The 19,021-nt window shown below is 35.1% G+C and overlaps 1 protein-coding gene across 7 annotated transcripts in view; it reads right to left on the bottom strand.

Annotated features, from left to right (window-relative positions):
- Nucleotides 1-19,021, bottom strand: part of CDC42BPA (CDC42 binding protein kinase alpha) — a 323,215-nt gene that overhangs the window by 142,470 nt on the left and 161,724 nt on the right. For all 7 annotated transcript variants that reach the window (XM_065875747.1, XM_065875718.1, XM_065875737.1 and 4 more), the window contains exons 7-10: nt 9,517-9,717; nt 7,518-7,766; nt 5,075-5,154; nt 2,168-2,334 (exon numbers count right to left, since the gene is read on the bottom strand). In XM_065875747.1, the coding sequence (XP_065731819.1) occupies nt 2,168-2,334; nt 5,075-5,154; nt 7,518-7,766; nt 9,517-9,717 (697 nt within the window). The remainder of the gene's footprint in view (nt 1-2,167; nt 2,335-5,074; nt 5,155-7,517; nt 7,767-9,516; nt 9,718-19,021) is intronic.

Here is a 19,021-nt window from a genome sequence, read left to right as displayed (position 1 = left end):
CACACAGAACACTCCCCAGGATAGATCATATAGATCATATGACAGGACACAAAACATATCTTTACTAACATAATATTGAAATCATACCAACTATCTTTTCCGGCCACAATGGTATGAAAGTAGAAATCAGTAAAGAGAGGAAAGTGAGAAGACCTACAAATATGTGGAAGCAAAACAACATACTTCTGAACAACCAACGGGTGAAAGAAGAAATCAAAAGAGAAAAAATCTCAAATTAAAATGGAAATATGACATATCAAATTTGTGGAATGCAGCAAAAGCAGTTCTGAAAGGAAAGTTTACAGCAATAAATGCATATATTAAGAAATTACAAATATCTCAAATAACCTAACCTTACACCTCAAGGAACTAAAAAAAGAAGCCCAAATTAAGCCCAGAAGGAAGGAAATAACAAAGTTCAGGACAGAAATGAATGCAATAGGACAAGAAAAACTACAGAAAGGATCAACAAAACTAAGCTGTTTTTTTGAAAAGACAACAAAAATGACAAAATATCTAGACTAAGAAACAAAGAGAAGACTCAAATAAAATTAGAAATGAAAGGGGAGACATTACAAGTGATGCTGTAGAAATACAGATGCTCATAAGAGACTAATATGGACAGTGTATGCCAAGACATTACATAACCTAGAAGAAACTAACACATTTCTAGAAACACAACCTATCAAGATTGTAATCAGGAGGAATTAGAAAATCTGAACAGACCAATAATGAGTAAAGGGATTGAGTCAATAATCAGAAACCTCCCAACAAAGAAAAACCCCAGGACCAGATGGCTTCACTGGTGAATTCTACCAATCATTTAAAGAATAATTAACACCAATCCTCAAACTTTTCCAAAATACTGAGGAGAAGGGAACACTTCCAAACTCATTCTATGAGGCCACCATTACCTTGATACCAAAACCAGATAAGGAGACCACAAGAAAACTACAGTTGACCCTTGAACAACACATTTTTGAACTGCACAGGTCCATTTATACACGAATTTTTTTCAGTAAATGTGTACTACAATACTACATGATCCCCAGTGGTTGAGTCTGCAGATGCAGAACCATGGTTTCAGAGGAATGGCTGTAAAGTTATATGCAGATTTTTGACTGCATGGGGCTTGTGCCTCTAACCCCTGTCTTGTTCAAGGGTCAGCATTAACCAATATCCCTGATGAATATAGATGTGAAAATTTTCAGCAAAATATTAGCAAACCAAATTAAAGAACACATTGAAAGGATTATACGGGGCTTCCCTGGTGGCGCAGTGGTTAAGAATCCACCTGCCAATGCAGGGGACACGGGTTGGAGCCCTGGTCCAGGAAGATCTCACATGCCACGGAACAACGAAGCCTGTGCACCACAACTACTGAGCCTGTGCTCTAGAGCTCGCAAGCCACCACTACTGAGCCCACGTGCCACAGCTACTGAAGCCCACATGCCTAGAGCCCGTGCTCCGCAACAAGAGAAGCCACTGCAATGAGAAGCCCACACACAGCAACCAAGAGTAGACCCTGCTTGCCGCGACTAGAGAAAGCCCGCGTGCAGCAACGAAGAACCAACGCAGCCAAATTAATTAATTTTTAAAAAGAGTTACAAGTTTCATGATTATAGATACATTCCTTCATTCACTAAAGGAATGCATACATTGTATATAACGTATAAACATTATTGCAACCATTGTATATAAGTAAAATACGTTGTATATAACATTTTTTGGAGAAAATACAGCAGGAAAGTGGGAGGGGTGGGGGTGGTGGGACGAGGTAAGGCAGGGAAATCAGTTAGGAAGCTATTGCAATAATACAGATGAGAACTGAGAAAATATGGCAGGGCATCATATAAAGTGCAGTAGGATAAGAAGGGTTCCATTTTTCTTGGTAGTTCTATTTTCCTCTCCCAGAGGTATTTATTCCTACATTTTATATACATACATATATACCTGTGGGAAACAAATGCTATTTTGCTGTTTACTGTTAATTGTGTGAGTTTACGTAAATGGCATTATACTGTATTCTGTATAAATTTCTACAACTTGCTTTTCTCCATTTAATAAAAAATTTCTTTTCAAGATAAAACAACCACTTATAATAAATAGCATCTACACTGTGAGTCCAATACAAAAAAGGAAAATATTATCTTTAAAATGTATTTACCTTGAAGCTTTCTACTAAGTTCAAGTTTTTCCTGTTCAAGGCGTTTAATTCTTCTTTCATAAGCTTCGGTTGCTAAGTTGTTATCTAGAGTTCTCTGAACATTAACATCGAGATCCAGTGGAGCGGGACCAGCTGTAACTCTTAAACAGCTCCGATCAGACAGAACACTGAAAAAAAGGGGGAAAAACGTGGGTTTACACTGAAACAATAAGTTTGAAGAGAAAAAGATAACCTTTTGAAATTCATTTAAAACATCATTTGAACATCTAGTTATAGCTAGCCATCTGGAGTGATTACAAAACATATTTTTTGCAAAATCACCATAAACAATTCTCTAGAAGCATTTTTGAAAATGAAAACTTAAATAGCCCAAATTTTCTTGAATTTATTTTAATAACCACAAATTATAAGATGAAGTTTGCTGAAGGGTTATTGGTAGCTTAAAACAATGTGACCACCTAAGTGAAACAGTAGTCAAAAGCACCAACCATGGTCCTCTTTGGAATTCAAAAGTGAAATGCCTTCATAAGCTACAAGGATATGCTGTTCAACACAAACAATATAGCCAATACCTTATAATAACGATAAATGGAGTATAACCTTTAAAAATTGTGAAGCACTTTATTGTACCTCTGTAACTTATACTATATTGTACATAAACTGTATACGTCAATTAAAAAAACTTTTAAGTGAAATGCTTTCTTTAATTCGATACAATTTAATTAAAAACATTTGAAGTGCTGGACATTCAGCAGTGAGCAAAATGAACAACACCTGCCCATGGAGCAAGTTTTATATTCCAGTGGCAGAGACAAAAATAAACAAGTAAAATATGCAATACATTAGACAGTGTTATATGCTAAGGAGAAAACATAAAGCAGGAAAGGGGGAAATGAAGTATTAAAGCGGAGTAAATAAAAAATGTAGATAAAGTGGTCAGGAAAGCCATCACTCAGAAAGTAACTGAATAAGTCCAGAAGGAATAAGGGGACCCGCCAAGGAAACATGAGAGGAAAGAGCATTCCCGGCAGATGAAATAGAAGTACGAAAGCCCTATCAACTATACTTCAATAAAATAAATTAAAAAAACAAAGAAAAAAGAAGTGCAAAAGCCCCGAGACAAGAGTATGTCTGGCACGTTCACGGGCCAGAAAGGAGACCTGTGTGGCTGTGAAGTGAGCAAGGGGAAGAATAGTAGGAAATAGAATCAGAAAGGTAAAGTGAGCCAGTCTTGTAGGGCCCTATAAGAACTTTGGAGTTAAGATACGAAGCCACTGGAGTTGGGGGCAGTGAGAACTGGTCCTGAAGAGGGGAGTGACATACTCTTGACTTATCTTTTAGCAGGATCACTCAGATAGGTTCAGAGAAATATAAGAAATGATGTTACAAACATCTGAAATAGGTGATTAAGGGAGATTTTAAGTAGAAGTGAGGAGAGAGGCCTCAGCTGAAAATACACATTTAGGAGTCATCAGCAAATAATACCAGAGCACCAGAGTATAAACAAAAAAGATCCACAGATGAAGTGATAGGACACAGGGAGATTAGGAGGAATGTGGAGAATGAGAAGGGGTGGCCAGAAAGGTAAGGAGAAACGAGGCAAGTGCTCTGGAAGCTAATAGGAGAGAGTGTTTTAATGGGAAGGAGCCGGGACAAATGAGATGAGACTAGGCAAATAAGTCAGACTAGGACTGAGAAATGATTGCCAAACTTATCAACATGGAGGTCAGTGGTGACATGGATAAAAGCAGTTTGCATGAAGTGACGGGACCATAAACCTGACTGGAGTGGTGCCAAGAAAGAAGAGTATGAGAAAAATGGACAAAGTACAGACAACAATTTGAAGTAACTCTCCTACAATTAAGAGCAGAAAAATGGTTGGTAGCAGGTAAAGAAAGTTAGATTAACAGTTTTTATATTTTGCTTTAAGACGGGAGAAAAAACTGCATGTTTGTGAGCTGATGGAAATGATCTGTTATGCAAATGACACAGAAAGGGAAAAATGTATGATGTAACAGCGATGCGCTAGAGTCGGTAAGAGAAGACAGAAGGAATGCGGCTTAGCTAGGGAGATCACACCATTGTCATCCGTAAAAAGAAGACTACATGGGTCCAGCGGTGTGAAGGTGGTAAACGTGGTGATGGGAACTTGGGGGAGTTGTCTGCTGATCGCTTCAACCTCTCTGTGAAAGAGGAAGCGAGATCATCAGGTGAGACTAAGTATGACAGGGGTTTTAGAGGAAAAGTATAAAGTATGAAATAGTTACCTAGGAGAGTGGAAGAGTGAATACACTAGGGTAACACAGTATATTTGCCAGGCAGCAATAAGTGGCACCTGAGGTTGGTAATCATGAACTTAAAGTGGGACCAGTAAGAATGGACAGATATTTTTCTCTAGACACTTTGAAATGCACAGGTATAGGCAGAAAACGGAACTGTAATAATGAATGTCAACTTAGCAAAACCAGTGTTACAGAATAACAGTCAAGGAATTGAGGGGGCACCCAAGGAGTGACTATAGTCATTCTCAATGATATTTAAGGAAAGGTAAGGAGGAAAGAGAAGATATGAGTGGAATGAGGGTCAGTGAAAAGAATGTTAAGATCAGTGGGTTGAAAGCTCTGATGCTTGACACCTATAAAATATTTATTCAATAGTATGGGACTCTTCTAATTCCTGCCCCATTGCTAAGAGTTAGATTCTGAGCTCTCTATTTGTCCTCCAAAATGAGTTAAGATTCTTATATGTTCTATTCACTTTGTAATGTCTAACTTTTTCCAGCAGTAGCTTCACCCTTTTTCTAAAAAACTTTTTACAAGGCTCTCTTATGCATTATATTTTTTAAAACCTCAATTCATTTTTAATTTGACCCAAATCATCCAAATCATGTTAACTTTTCAAACTTACCAGCTACTAGTATATGTAAAACCAACAAATGGCAGATGGTGACCAGAAAACGCAGTATGTGTTGGTGGGGGCATTGTTTCCTAAAGGAGGAAAAAACATCTGGTAAGAAATGAATAACTATAAACTGCAGGCTGGGCTATAAATGTTACCTGTCAACAGCAAATAGGTGGCTGACCAATTTAGAAACACTGCTAAGTTTGGTGCAGACACTTAGTGATAAAACATTTAGACCGTAAATACTGCTGTTGTAGAATTCTAATAAAATGAAAAGAAAGATTTAAAGTCTGACAGATATTGAGAGTAGAACCATTATTCACGTATTCCATATTTGCAAATTTGCTTAGTCGCTAAAATTTATTTGTAGCCCAAAATCAGTATTCACAAATACTTTTGTAGTCATTTGCAGACACTTGCAGAGCAAAGAAAAAGTTGAGTTGCGCTACGCACATGTTACCATCTGGAGTTGAACAAGGAGACATATGCCTTCTTGTTTCAGCTCTCATACTATAAACAAGTGGGTTTTTTTCAATGTCTACATGTGCCACATTTTTCTCATTTTTGTGTGTTTTACAGGTGATTTTGCTATCTAAAATGGCCTCCAAGAGCAGTGCTGAGATGCCATCTATTGTGTCCAAACAAGAAGGCTGTAATGTGCCTTACAAAAGAAATGTGTGTGTTAGACACGCTTCATTCCAGCATGAGTCACAGTGCCGTTGGCCATGAGTTTGACATCAATGAATTGACAATATATGTTAAATAAGGTGTCTTTAAATAGAAACACACATCAAACAAGGTATTGTGTGGCTAATGTATTGCACTGATTGGTTGATGAGAACATTGTGACCAGAGGCTCACAGGAACCTGACTGTGTATTTCCCCTAGGAACAATGGTTCAGGATTCACTAATACAGTATTTGCAGCAACTTTACTGAACATAACTATAGCAAATAGTCAGAATCAACTTTACTGTGTATTTAATTTGGAATGACTCACAATTCCTGTTAACAGTAAATGTAATTCTTGTAATAAAAAAAAACTGATGAGGAAACTCCATTTAATTCTTTCCTGTGAGGTTCAGTAAGGAAAGTATAAGAGAAGTTCTTATCTGTCTTGAATATGGTACTTACTGAACAGTGAAAAGTAAATTCTTAGTGCAGAATTAAACCCATAAGAAATAACTGAATAAAAATGAAAGTTCAAAATAAGAAGGCTAAGGACCTACTGTATAGCAGAGGGAACACTTCTCAATACTCTGTAATGACCTATATGGGAGAACAATCTAAAAAAGAGTGGATATATGTATTTGTATAACTGATTCACTTTGCTATATAGCAGAAACTAACACAACCTTGTAAATCAACTGTACTCCAATAAAATTTTTTTAAAAATTAAGAAGGCTAAAAAGACAAAAGAAAAAAATTGTGTTATTTCCCTAAATTTTAATTTAATATAACCTAATGGTTTAGAGCAGAGGTTGACAAACTATGCTGGCCTGCTTTGGTATGGCCCACAAACTAAAAATGAAGGACTATTTGGCTAATCCACTGGTCACCCACCTGCCGCAAACAGAGCTATAACTTTAGGTTAATAAGGCTATAGATTTTCTCTCACCGTTCATTTCCTACCAAGTTTGCTATTTTTAGCGGCAACACCACTGGGCATAGATATTTAGCTCTACAATCAAGTCAGCTCCCTCTGTCAGCAAAACGGCTGGTTTTTACAAGCAGCTCCATGCTAGCAGTTCTACCTCCCCTCCGTCCCCATTAAGCTGAGGGAAAAGTTGGGAGGGCTGTTTTTAACCAAAGTTCAACAGTATTTCATGAATAAATGCTTCTCAATTTATTTACCTTGGGTTATTTATTAAGCCCTGAAATGGTTGTTTTTGACAATTTTGCCGAGTTTCAAGGTGGTTCGTAAGGAGAGATTTGCCAATGTCTTCACTCTGCCATCATGAAGTCCACTTTTTAAAGCATCTAATTTGTCCTCTTTTTTTTTTTGCGGTACGCGGGCCTCTCACTGTTGTGGCCTCTCCCGTTGCAGAGCAACAGGCTCCGGACGCGCAGGCTCAGTGGCCATGGCTCACGGGCGCACGTGGGCTCCTCCCAGACCGGGGCACGAACCCGTGTCGCCTGCATTGGCAGGCGGACTCTCAACCACCGCGCCACCAGGAAAGCCCCTAATTTGTCCTCTTCTTAAGAAACCTAATGACATAACTAATCTAAGAAGTAAATCTTTGAATTTTAATTTAGCTCCTAGTCATGAATAACTATGCTCACCTCAGTTAGCTCTTTTAATTTCTTGATTTAGGGAGAGTAAATACTGGAAGCCACGATAACTGTTTGATAATTGGTAAGGTGGTCTATAAAATTACTTTATAACCATATTTACAAAAAAAAAGAAAAAAAAAGCGAAGGACAGAACTTCTTTACAATGTCATACTCACAGAATTCTTTAAACAATCATCATCCACATCAAAATTTGATGTATCTGTTGGGCTACTAACTTCTGGAATGTAAGGTGCTTCACAGTTCCGAATATTATCCCAATCAATTCCACTGAAAAATGGGTGTTTCTTAAAGTCTTCTATTCCATTTTGACCAAGTCGATGTTCTCTGCTACAAATGAGCCTTCGAATAAGATCCTTAGCATTTTCAGAGACATCAGCCACTTGAGCTGGAAACTGAAACCTCTCCTAAACAGAGAATAATAGAAACGAAATATAAATCACTATTCAATTTACTAAGTAGATTGACGTTAGCATTGACTTTCTTAAAAATACATTTGCTTTTAAAAATATCTAATAAATATATATGGTACACTGTCCTACAGCAGAAACTAATACAACAGTGTAAAGCAATTATACTCCAATAAAAATTGTTTTTAAATAGTAAGAATATATGGTACAAAGTACTGATACTAAAAGAGATGCAGGAATAAATTAAAAAGGATAATTTTCCTAAAAGAACTTTTCATTTCATATGTGACTTAGTCATAGATGCACTACAGAAAGAATAAGTTAAATGCTAAAACACCTGAAATGCTGTCAAAATGAATTCATTAAATGTAGTAGAATGTGACTCAGTATTTTAATAGTGTATATGATTGATAAAGTTCATATAAATCACATACTAATGATTAATAGTATGGAACATTTTTAAAGAATGTAATATGTACTTTACACTAGGAGAAGTGTGTTACTCCTTTAGCTCATTTAATCCTCAGAGCAACTGTATAAGGTAGATACTCCTATTACTCTAATTTTATAGAAGAGGAAACAAAGAAACAGTTCAAGCAATTTGCTTGATGTCACACAACTAATAAATGGTAATAAACTGATTTGAACTGAAACTGTCTGATTCCAGAATCTGTGCTCTTAACAACCATGTTATAGTACAATGATTTCTATCTGAAATGTTTTACATGCTATTTACAACTTTGTAGCTATTTCTTGTCTTTCAACTCTTCGTTACCACTTAGCAGATTATCTTTGCAGCCAGGTAGAAAAGCATTGACTCTATAAGACTGATTTATATATATATGTAGCAATTAATCATAATTGTATCACCAGAACAAATTAAAAAGAACAGACTGTCCCTCCCTTTATGGGATATTCCTATTCATATTCTAGGTTTCTGCAATTGCTCACAATCTTCTGAGACTGATAATCAGACTCTTCCTCTTCTTGTACAATCTATTTCACTTGGTACTAAATGGATTAAAGTTTATTCATTCTTTCCTGCTCTGCATCTGGACTGTTTCCAATGTTTGGTGACCATAAATAATACTGGGATAGGTATCTTTGTACATATGTACATATATCCTTGTTCTACGAATATTCTCCTTAGGGTAGATTCCTAGAACTGAAGTTACTCAACCAAATGTTTTAACCATTTTTTTTTAAGGCTGTTAATGCATACTTATAAACTTCTTGACAGAAAGATTATATCAATTCACATTCCTATCAACAACGTCTAACAATTTCCACCTCACTGGATTATTTACAGTAACAAGTACTATTTTTCTTTTCATCTTTGCCAATTTGACAGGGGGAAGAAAAGGATGCCCTTCTTATTTTAATTTGCATTTTATTTATTACTATTAAGATTGAGAATTTTAAATGCATTCTAGTCATGATTATACTTATAGTATAGTAGTAATGATATAAATTATCTGCTTATGATCTTTGTTATTCTACTGAAGAGAACATTTAATTTTCTACTTATTAGCACCTCTAATGAAATACAGGAGAAGGTGAAAACTAATAATTTTATGCATAATTTATGGATCTTGATTACTCATATTTGTCATGTCCCTTATTAGCATAGAAATTAGATTGTTTATTGTTCTTGGAAAATCATTTTTTAAATATCACATTTTAATTTTATTGAATATTATATGTATTATTTACCACATTAATTTGAAAATTAGTAAAATATACTAACTTTGTGATTCATGATTTTTCCATATGTTTCCACCAGAGATTCTGCATAAAATGGTGTTTCTCCATAAAGCATTTCATACATACAGACCCCCAAAGACCACCAGTCACACTCAGGTCCATATCTGCCTTTTCCATCTTCCATGGCTTGAAGGATTTCAGGAGAGATATAATCTGGAGTTCCAACAGCCACTGAGGACTGTACCTGAAGAAGTTCACATTTTTAGTAATCTACCATAATATATTAGAAACAAACAATAATTTTAAATTAGAAACATTTACTTAAAAATACAATAGCATTACTTCATAACAACAACTTCGTCATTATCTGAATTTAGCCTCCTTGTCCATATAAGTTAAAATTTATATAAGCACCACACCAACAAGTTCTCCAGATTTTTTAACACTATAGAACGTTTATTATAGCTGTTACTTAATTGACTACATTTAGGGTAACAATATGACTTGAACACCACAGCCACTAACCACAAACTGAATATATATTTTAGAACATTCTTATTGATATTATCCATCCAACACTTACATATGAAAAATGGGACTGTGAAAATTTTACAATTAATTAGGGGGAAAAATAAAAAAGTCTAGCTAATACTATGAGCAGACTAGAGATTATTTTAAAACACTTTAATGAAAACCTAAGGAAATAAATGTTAACAATGTCCCGCAAACTACTTATCTATTTAAAAAAATTATAAAAGGGAAAAAAATATATCCTTCAAAAAATAAAGTCCCAACAGAGAAAAAGAGCTGGGCATACAATTATGGCAAGTTGGATGTAAATTAGAAAACAACAGCTAAAAAAAGATCCTGGGCACATGTCTTGTAATGTATTCCAAAGTAAAAGAAAATTGGTTCTTTATGTTTTAAGAGAACATATCAAGCAATGAACATTCTCAAGATAAAATAATGGTTAATACTCCGAGTTTTCTAGACTAAATTACCATTCTTAATAATCATTAGAATAGACTTCCTCCTTGGCAATACTGAGATTAAGTAACTTGAAAACTCTTCTACTACAAACTCTTAAAAGTACCAGATAAAATATAACAACCATTTTTATAAATACATAAATGAGCCTTTAAATAAAGAGACAGTCTTAGGGGCCCAGTAATCAAGAAATGATTGAGAACCAGGGCGATAAACACTGAAGCAGGAGTGCAGCTGGAGAAATACTGGTTTTCATTTTCTAGGTACTTGGCTTTTCACATGTACATAAGGACAAAAGGAAAGACCTTGAACTTATAGGACGTTTGAAGTGAGAGGCTGCCCCATATAACCTTTACCCTAAAAGGCATATTGTAAGGAAAAGGTGAATTATAAAAATCTGCCACTCATCAGAGAAAGATTAAGACATTTTGTCTATCTTGACTGTGACTGATATGTGAAAAAAATTTCCTCCTTTAGAAATTCATAACTTTAGGTCATATAGTCCCACCATTTGGAATTCTAATTCACAGGGCTTCTGTTGTTCAGAAGTTCTCAAGCCAAGAAACTGGCAAAAATACTGGCACCAGGTTAGGTGCTCCTAGAAAGCCTGGCATAACAAATTCAAAACTACCGTGGAGGATACATGCTCAAACTTGGCCACATATAATTCTCACACATAAAAGGCCAATGACGATGAGCTCACAATCCAATAGTATAACAAAATGAGAAGACATTCTATTACAAGCAAAAGTGAGAAATCCAAACAATTAGACCTCTAACAATTATCAGTTCCACTTCATAAAATAAGTGTTTAAAATTATTAGACATATTAAAAAATAAAAAACATAAGAAGATGAAAATAATTAAAGAGAGGTCCTAGATATGGAAAAAAGTAGTCATTGAAATAAAAGATATGAAAAAATAAGTGAAATCGGATGCACTACTATACACACTGTAGTTAAACTGCAGAGCACCAAAGGCAAGAGATCTTAAAAACATTAGAGAATAAAGAGAGATTTTTCTACCAAGGAATGACAATTAGCCTGACAGCTGAATTATTAATCTAACACAGCAGTCAGAAGAAAATGGAATTGTATTTTCAAAGTGATGAGACAAAATAATTGTCAATATTATATTCCCTACCTACCTAAATTATAATACAGGAATGAGGGTTAAATAAAGATATTTTCATACAAAGACTGAGTGAACTACCACTTGCAGCCCTTTCAGTTGAACAAAAGTACTAAAGGATATACTTCAGAATCAAGAAAGATAACCCAGGGCTTCCCTGGTGGCGCAGTGGTTGAGAGTCCGCCTGCTGAGGCAGGGGACATGGGTTCATGCCCCAGTCCGGGAAGATCCCACATGCCGCGGAGCAGCTGGGCCCGTGAGCCATGGCCACGGAGCCTGCGCGTCCAGGGCCTGTGCTCCGCAACGGGAGAGGCCACAACGGTGAGAGGCCCACATACCACAAAAAGAAACAATAATAATAAAAGAAATATAACCCAGATGGAAGAATGTGACACTAGAAGCAATTATGAACAAAGATATTAGTAAACTTTAACATACATCTAAATGGCTATTAATTGGATAAAATAATGACAAAGAGAAGGAGAAACAGGACAACAAAGAGTAAGATGAGGAGGACGAGCAGGAGCAACAGAAAAAGGAGATGGAGGAGGCGGAAGGAACAACTACTTGAAGGCTGAAAAATAAGATGGAACTAAAATACTAGAAAACAACATGTTACTGAGGGAGCAGTTAGGATTACAATGTTCTAAGTTTCTTGGTTTTCTAATTTTTATTTACTTTTTAATTATAATTTTTAATTGTGGTAAAACACCCATAATATAAAATTTACCATTATAACCATTTCTAAGTGTACAGTTCAGTGGCATTAAGTACATTTACATTGTTGTGTAACCATCACCACCATCTCTAAAACTCTTTTCATATTGCAAAACTGAAAATCTATTAAACAATAAGTCCCCTATTCCCTCCTCCTCCCAGGCCCTGGCAACCACCACTATACTTTCCATGAATTTGACTACTCTAGGTACTTCATGTAAGTGAAATTGTACAATATTTCTTTTTTTGTGTCTGGCTTATACCACTTGGCATGTTTTTAAGAAGGTCTACCCTTGTTGTAGCATGTATCAGAATTTTAAGGCTGAATAATATTCCAATGTATGTATATACCACATTTTTTTTTATCCATTCATCCAACGATGGACACCTGAGTTGCTTACATCCCTTGACTTTTGGGAATAATCGTGCAATGAACATGGGTGAACAAATATCTCTTTGAGACCCTGCTTTAAATTCTGTGGAGCATGTACCCAGAAGTGGAACTGCTGGATCATATGGTAATTCTATTTTTAGTTTTTTGAAGAATTGTCATACTGTTTTCCACAGTGGCTACAGCCTTTTTACATCTCCATCAACAATACACAAGGATTCCAATTTTCCCACATCTTTTCCAAAACTTTTTTTTTTTTTTATAGTAGCCATCCTAATAGGTGTGAGGTAGTATCTCATTATGGTTTAGATGTGCATTTCCCTAATGACTAGTGATGCTGAGCATCCTGCCATGTGCTTGCTGGCCATTCGTATATCTTCTTAGAAGAAATGTCGTTTCAAGTCCTTAGCTTATTTTGAATTGGGTTGTTAGTTTGTTACTGAGTTGTAGGGGTTCTTTATATATTCTGGATAGCAACCTCTTATCAGACATAGATTTACAACTATTTTCTCCCATTCCATAGGCTACTTTCTCACTAAGATAACTGTGTCCTTTGATGCACAGAAATTTTTAATGATGGTGTAGTCCAATTTGTCTATTTTTTCTTTTGTTGCCTATTGCTTGGTGTCACATCCAAGAAATCATTGTCAAATAAAAGTCATAAAACTTCTCCCCCGCCCACTATGTTTTCTTCCAAGAGTTTTATAGTTTTAGCTCTTACATTTAGGTTTTTGATCTATTTTGAGTTAATTTTTGTAGATGGTATAAGACAAATTAAGTTTTTTTCTTTAATTAGGAATATGGTGGAGAAAATGATTGACTCTAGACTTTACATAAAGGATAAATGCTAAAATTTTTAAGATAAACATTAAAATATTTGAAATAGAATGTATAACTTCCAAAGAAGTAAATAAAAAAAGAAATAAAAATAAATTTGACCCAGCCAATAGAAGGAAGGGAAGAAGTGGGGTGTGGGGGAGAAGCACACATGCAAACAAACAAGCAAAACCTATAGCAAATAGAACAAGACAATATACTAGAAATAAATACAAACATATTAATAATTAAATTCATAAATGAATTAAATTCACCTATCAAAAGACAGAGTCATCACACCAGATGACAAATAAAACCAAAATGAACAAATTTTTTAAAAATCAGCAATAATCTGCTTAATGCACCTAAACATAAAGACAAAGAAAGGTTAAAAATAAAAGGATGGAAAAGATATACCAGGCATATGTTAAACAAAAGAAGGTTAAGGTAGCTGTATTAATATCAGTCAAATTAGATTAAAGGCCAAGATGATCATTATGATTTTAAAAAATTAACATAATTAGAAAATACCCTGGAAGAGCAACTCTGAAAAATACGTAACTAACAACATAGCTACAAAAGAGTTGTGAAAACATTGATAAGTTCAAGGGAAAATTAATAAATTCAACATCATAATAAGGACTTTTAAATAATAAATAATAGATCAGAAAGAAATAAAACTGGTAAGAATATTAAAATTTTGAACAACGAAGTTAATAACTTTAATCTTACGGACATATATAGAAACCTGCACCCAAAAGTTAGGAAAAAATGTATTATTTTCAAACAAACATGTAACAGTTATAACAATTGGCCTGTTACAAAATTAAAAGCAATCTTGACAAATGCTAAAAAACTGATAACAAATAGATCCACTCTCCAGTAAAAGAAAACTTTCTATAAACAGCCAAATAAGTAAACATAACACTATGAATACTAAAAGGCACACGTCTAAATAATTAATGGTCCACAGAAGAGTTCTAACTAAAGCTGGAAAATATTTAGTAAAATACTCTATGTCAAAACTTATGAAGAAAAGTAAAGCACAAATAAACAACATTAGGAATGAAAAAAGGGCAAAACTACACATGTAACAGATTTTAAAACTAGAAAGAGTGCAATCTGAACAACTTTATACCAATAAAATTGAAAACTCAGAGAAAATAGATAATTTTCATAGAAAAAAATACAACTTACCAAAACTGACTCAGGAAGAAATAGAAAACCAAAGAGACCTATAACCATTAAAAAATTTGAATCAATAGTATAAAATCTACCTGGAAAACAAACAAAATAAAACAGAAGAAAACAAAACCTCACCAAAGCAAAGGTGATTTAAAAGTGAGTTCTACCAATTATATAAGAAATAAAGGGCTTCCCTGGTGACGCAGTGGTTGAGAGTCTGCCTGCCGATGCAGGGGACACGGGTTCGTGCCCCGGTCCAGGAAGATCCCACATGTCGGGGAGCGGCTGGGTCCGTGAGCCATGGCCGCTGAGCCTGCGCATCTGGAGCCTGTGCTCCGCAACGGGAGAGGCCACAAGAGTGAGAGGCCCGCATACCACAAAAGAAAAAGAAACAGATAACCCCATTATTATATAACTGTTCTAGACCCAAAATGTTGGTAAGGGCAGGGGATATGGCTCCCCTGTTTATTTTAAAAGGCTAAAATAACCTAAATACAAAACAAGACAGATGAGAAAAATTTGAGAAGGAAAATTATACTGCAATCTCAGATATGATCAATGTCAGGTATGAATCTCAGGTAACAATTCAATATAGAATTTTAGCATGGTCAATCTAGCAGTTTGTTCAACTATATCAATACAACTTGATGATACAGTGATGTTTATATCCAAAGAATGGATGATTTAACATTGGACAATCTATGTCATTCATCGTATTAACAGACTGAAGGAAAAACACCCTGGTATTATCTCAATGGATGCAGAAAAATCACTTGATTACACAGTATTAAAAACCATAACAAATTCTTGGTAATCAGAAATAGAAATTTCCTTAATCTGATGAAGAATATATACCAAAAGCTTACAGCAAACATCATACTTAATTTGAAACTACAGAAAAAACACCAATAAATTCAGGAACAAGGCAAAGAAGCTCCCAATTACTACAACTACCTAATATTGTGTTTAAGGTCACTGACTGCATGATGAGAAAAAAATATAGCAAAATAACAGTGTAAGGACTAGAAAGGACAAAACACAAGGCTGTGTCATTATTTGCAGATTATAAGAATGTCTATATAGAAAAATATACATATATACATAGAATCTACAAATTATTTTGAACTAATAGAAAAATTTAGTGAGCTTGCTAGTTTCAAGATGAATATGCAAAAATCAACTGTGGTTCTAGAGAAGAGCAACAAGCTATTAAAATGCAAATTTTTAAAAGTTATCCATTTATAATAGCCAAAAACAAAAAATCCATGAAGTGCCTAGGAAAAAATCTAACAAATAAAGGTAATGGATTTACCTTTACCTGAACATTATTATAAAACTTCATTAACAGACATAAGAGAAAACCTAAAACAATGCAGGTACCATATTCACAGATGGGAAGACGTCATGTTATAGACAAAAGTTTTCCCATAATTAATCTCTAAATTCAGTGCAGGTCTACAAGCTTGTATATGTGAAAGGGTGTTTGTATATGTCTGTCTGTATGTATATAAACTAGTGATATAATCCTAACAATCATATGGAAAAACAAGTGGCCAAGAATAGCCAAAACAATTTTAGAGACAGAAAAGGAATGACAGCAGGACACCCTCTCACAGAAACTGACTTCTTACAAAAGTATAGTGATTAAGATGGTATAATTTTAACTCAGACGTGAGACCTAAAAAGCAAGTTGAAACTTAATTTGGAAAGTCACAAACTTTGGGAAAGGTTAAAATTGAAGCAACTGCTTCAATAATAATAAATGATGATCCACACAGAGTTATATAATCACAACATTTCAGAACACCAGAAATAAACAGAACATCCTAAAAGCTTCCAAATAAGGGGCGAAGGTTATAACAGAAGTACTGAGAATTAGGACGGCATCAGATGTCACAACAGTAAATTAGAAGACAATGCAATGTCTTCTAAATTCTAAGAGAAAAATAAGTTCAAATCCATCACACCATGTCCAGTCTAGATAAATTATCAATCAAATATGAGAGAAGAAATGAAGGCATTTTTCAGACATGCAAGATTATGAAATATTTACTTCCACTGGAACCTTTCTTAGGCAGTTACCACCAAATGAGATGAAAGACAGACATGGATCCAGGAAACAGAGGATCCATTACTAGGGAGCGACACATAAATTCCATGATGATAAGGAAAGGTATGTCTAGGATGACAGTTCTCATCAGAGAACTGGAGATAGGAGATAGGCCTATCTCCAGTAGGCCTATAGGACAGTCTAGACTAGAATGAGAGCATGCACGCCTCCAGACAAAGGAGCCACTAAGTTATTTACTGTGTCTAAGAGAGAAAGGAATTGCTCAATTTCTTAATGTGTGGTAGAGAGTCTGGGGATAAACTAGTGAGAATTATACAGAAAAACTAAGCAAAGTAAAGGGGTCACTTACTTCAGGGAGAACAAAGAGCTCTCCAAGAAAAGAAAGGTAATTAAAATAAATAATATGGCACAGCTATGTATAATATTTATATAATTATCAAAAAACTGAACAGGATTTAATGAAAGATTATGTGATAATCACAACACTGGGAAGATAAAGAGGAAGTGTAAAGGTTGGTTGAGACAGGTATAAAAGACCTGTATCCTCATCTTCCATGGCAGGAAATTAATAGATAATATCTAAAACTAAATAACAAGAGGCAGTAGCATGAATACAATAATAAAAAATACATAAGTAGAAGAAACAATGGAAGAAAGAGCTAAAAGATTTTCATGTGTCTGCCTGCAGAAAAAGACAGTTGGAGGTGGGAAAGAACCAGGACAAAGGAATGCTGTTTTTTCTCATGTCTTCCTAAAATATGTATACATCACATAAAAAATAAAGTAGAAAGGAAAAGAAAAAAGAAGGTTTCTTCATTATAATTTTCTAAATGGAGGACCAACATGCTATTATGTCCAGGAAAATTATTTGAGATCATTAATAAAAAATGAATGGCTAGGAAGACACACTAGAATTTTAGGAATAAATCTGATCAGGGGCAACTCATATAGACAGAAACAGTACTCAATGCATTCTGGAATGCATAGGGACTTGGAGGACTGAACACCAGACTCCATAGGAGGAGCCCCAACTTTAAGGGGCTTTAACACGCAGGACTGAGGAAACACTACCTCTTCCCCTGGAATTCTTTCTCAGTGTAGCTCTCTCTTTTCCGGAATTGTGGACCACAACTTTCTGATACCACAGCCTACCTGACTTTAATCTGTGTTTTCTCAACTTAGACCACCATGCTATTTCTCTCCCTCTCATATCATACCTGGCACTATCCACTTCCCACTATATACTTCAAACACATGCAGTTATCTTAGAGCAGAATAATTACATACACTGGTCTTACATTGTTTGTGTGACTACTGTCATATCTATTACTTCTACCTATGTCACAAGCCCCAAATTACAATATTATTTTCTCTTTTAATAGTCGGATACCTTTTATGTAAATTAAAAAAAAAAGATTAATATAATCTTCTTCCTTTATCCTGTAAATCTTATTTATCATATCTGATATTGTTTATCATATAGCTAAGTATCCAAATGGTGTCATTTCCTTTGGTGTGAAGGACATTCTTTAGCATCTAGGCCTCTTTCATTTACCTGAAAAGGTCTTTAATTCACCTTCATTTTTGAAGAATATTTTTGTTTGATATAGAATTCTTGATTTATAGACTTTTTTTTTTCTTTCAGCACTTTAAAGATACCATTCCATGATTTCTGATGAGAGTTCAGTGGTTATTTTTACCCTTTTTCCACAGTATGTAAAGTGTTTTTTCTTCTGGCTGCTTTCAATTTTTTTTCTTTAAGTTTCAGCAGTTTAACTGCGGTGTATCCAAGTGTGGTTCCTTTTATTACCTTGAGATATGCTAGGATTTTTTTTTTTTTTTTTTTTTTTTTGCGGTACGCGGGCCTCTCACTGTTGTGGCCTCTCCAGTTGCGGAGCACAGGCTCCGGACGCGCAGGCTCAGCGGCCATGGCTCACGGGCCTAGCCGCTCCGCGGCATGTGGGATCTTCCTGGACCAGGGCACGAACCCGTGTCCCCTGAATTGGCAGGCGGACTCTCAACCACTGCGCCACCAGGGAAGCCCTATTCTAGGATTTTATATCTGTGTTTTTCATCACATTTGGTAAGTTTGAGCCATTAATTCTTACAAATGTTTTCTGTTACTATCACACTTTTACTAGGATTCTAACTGTATGGATATCTGAGCCTATATTGATTTTGTTTCAATCTTTTCCTCTCTGTTCTTCAGACTGTTTAGTCTCTATTGATCTGTCTTCAAATTCACTGGCT

Source organism: Phocoena phocoena, chromosome 1 (genome assembly GCF_963924675.1).
Source record: "Phocoena phocoena chromosome 1, mPhoPho1.1, whole genome shotgun sequence".
NCBI lineage: Eukaryota > Metazoa > Chordata > Mammalia > Artiodactyla > Phocoenidae > Phocoena > Phocoena phocoena.
Note: the sequence above shows the minus strand (reverse complement) of the source record. Positions and strands in the feature narration are given on the sequence as shown.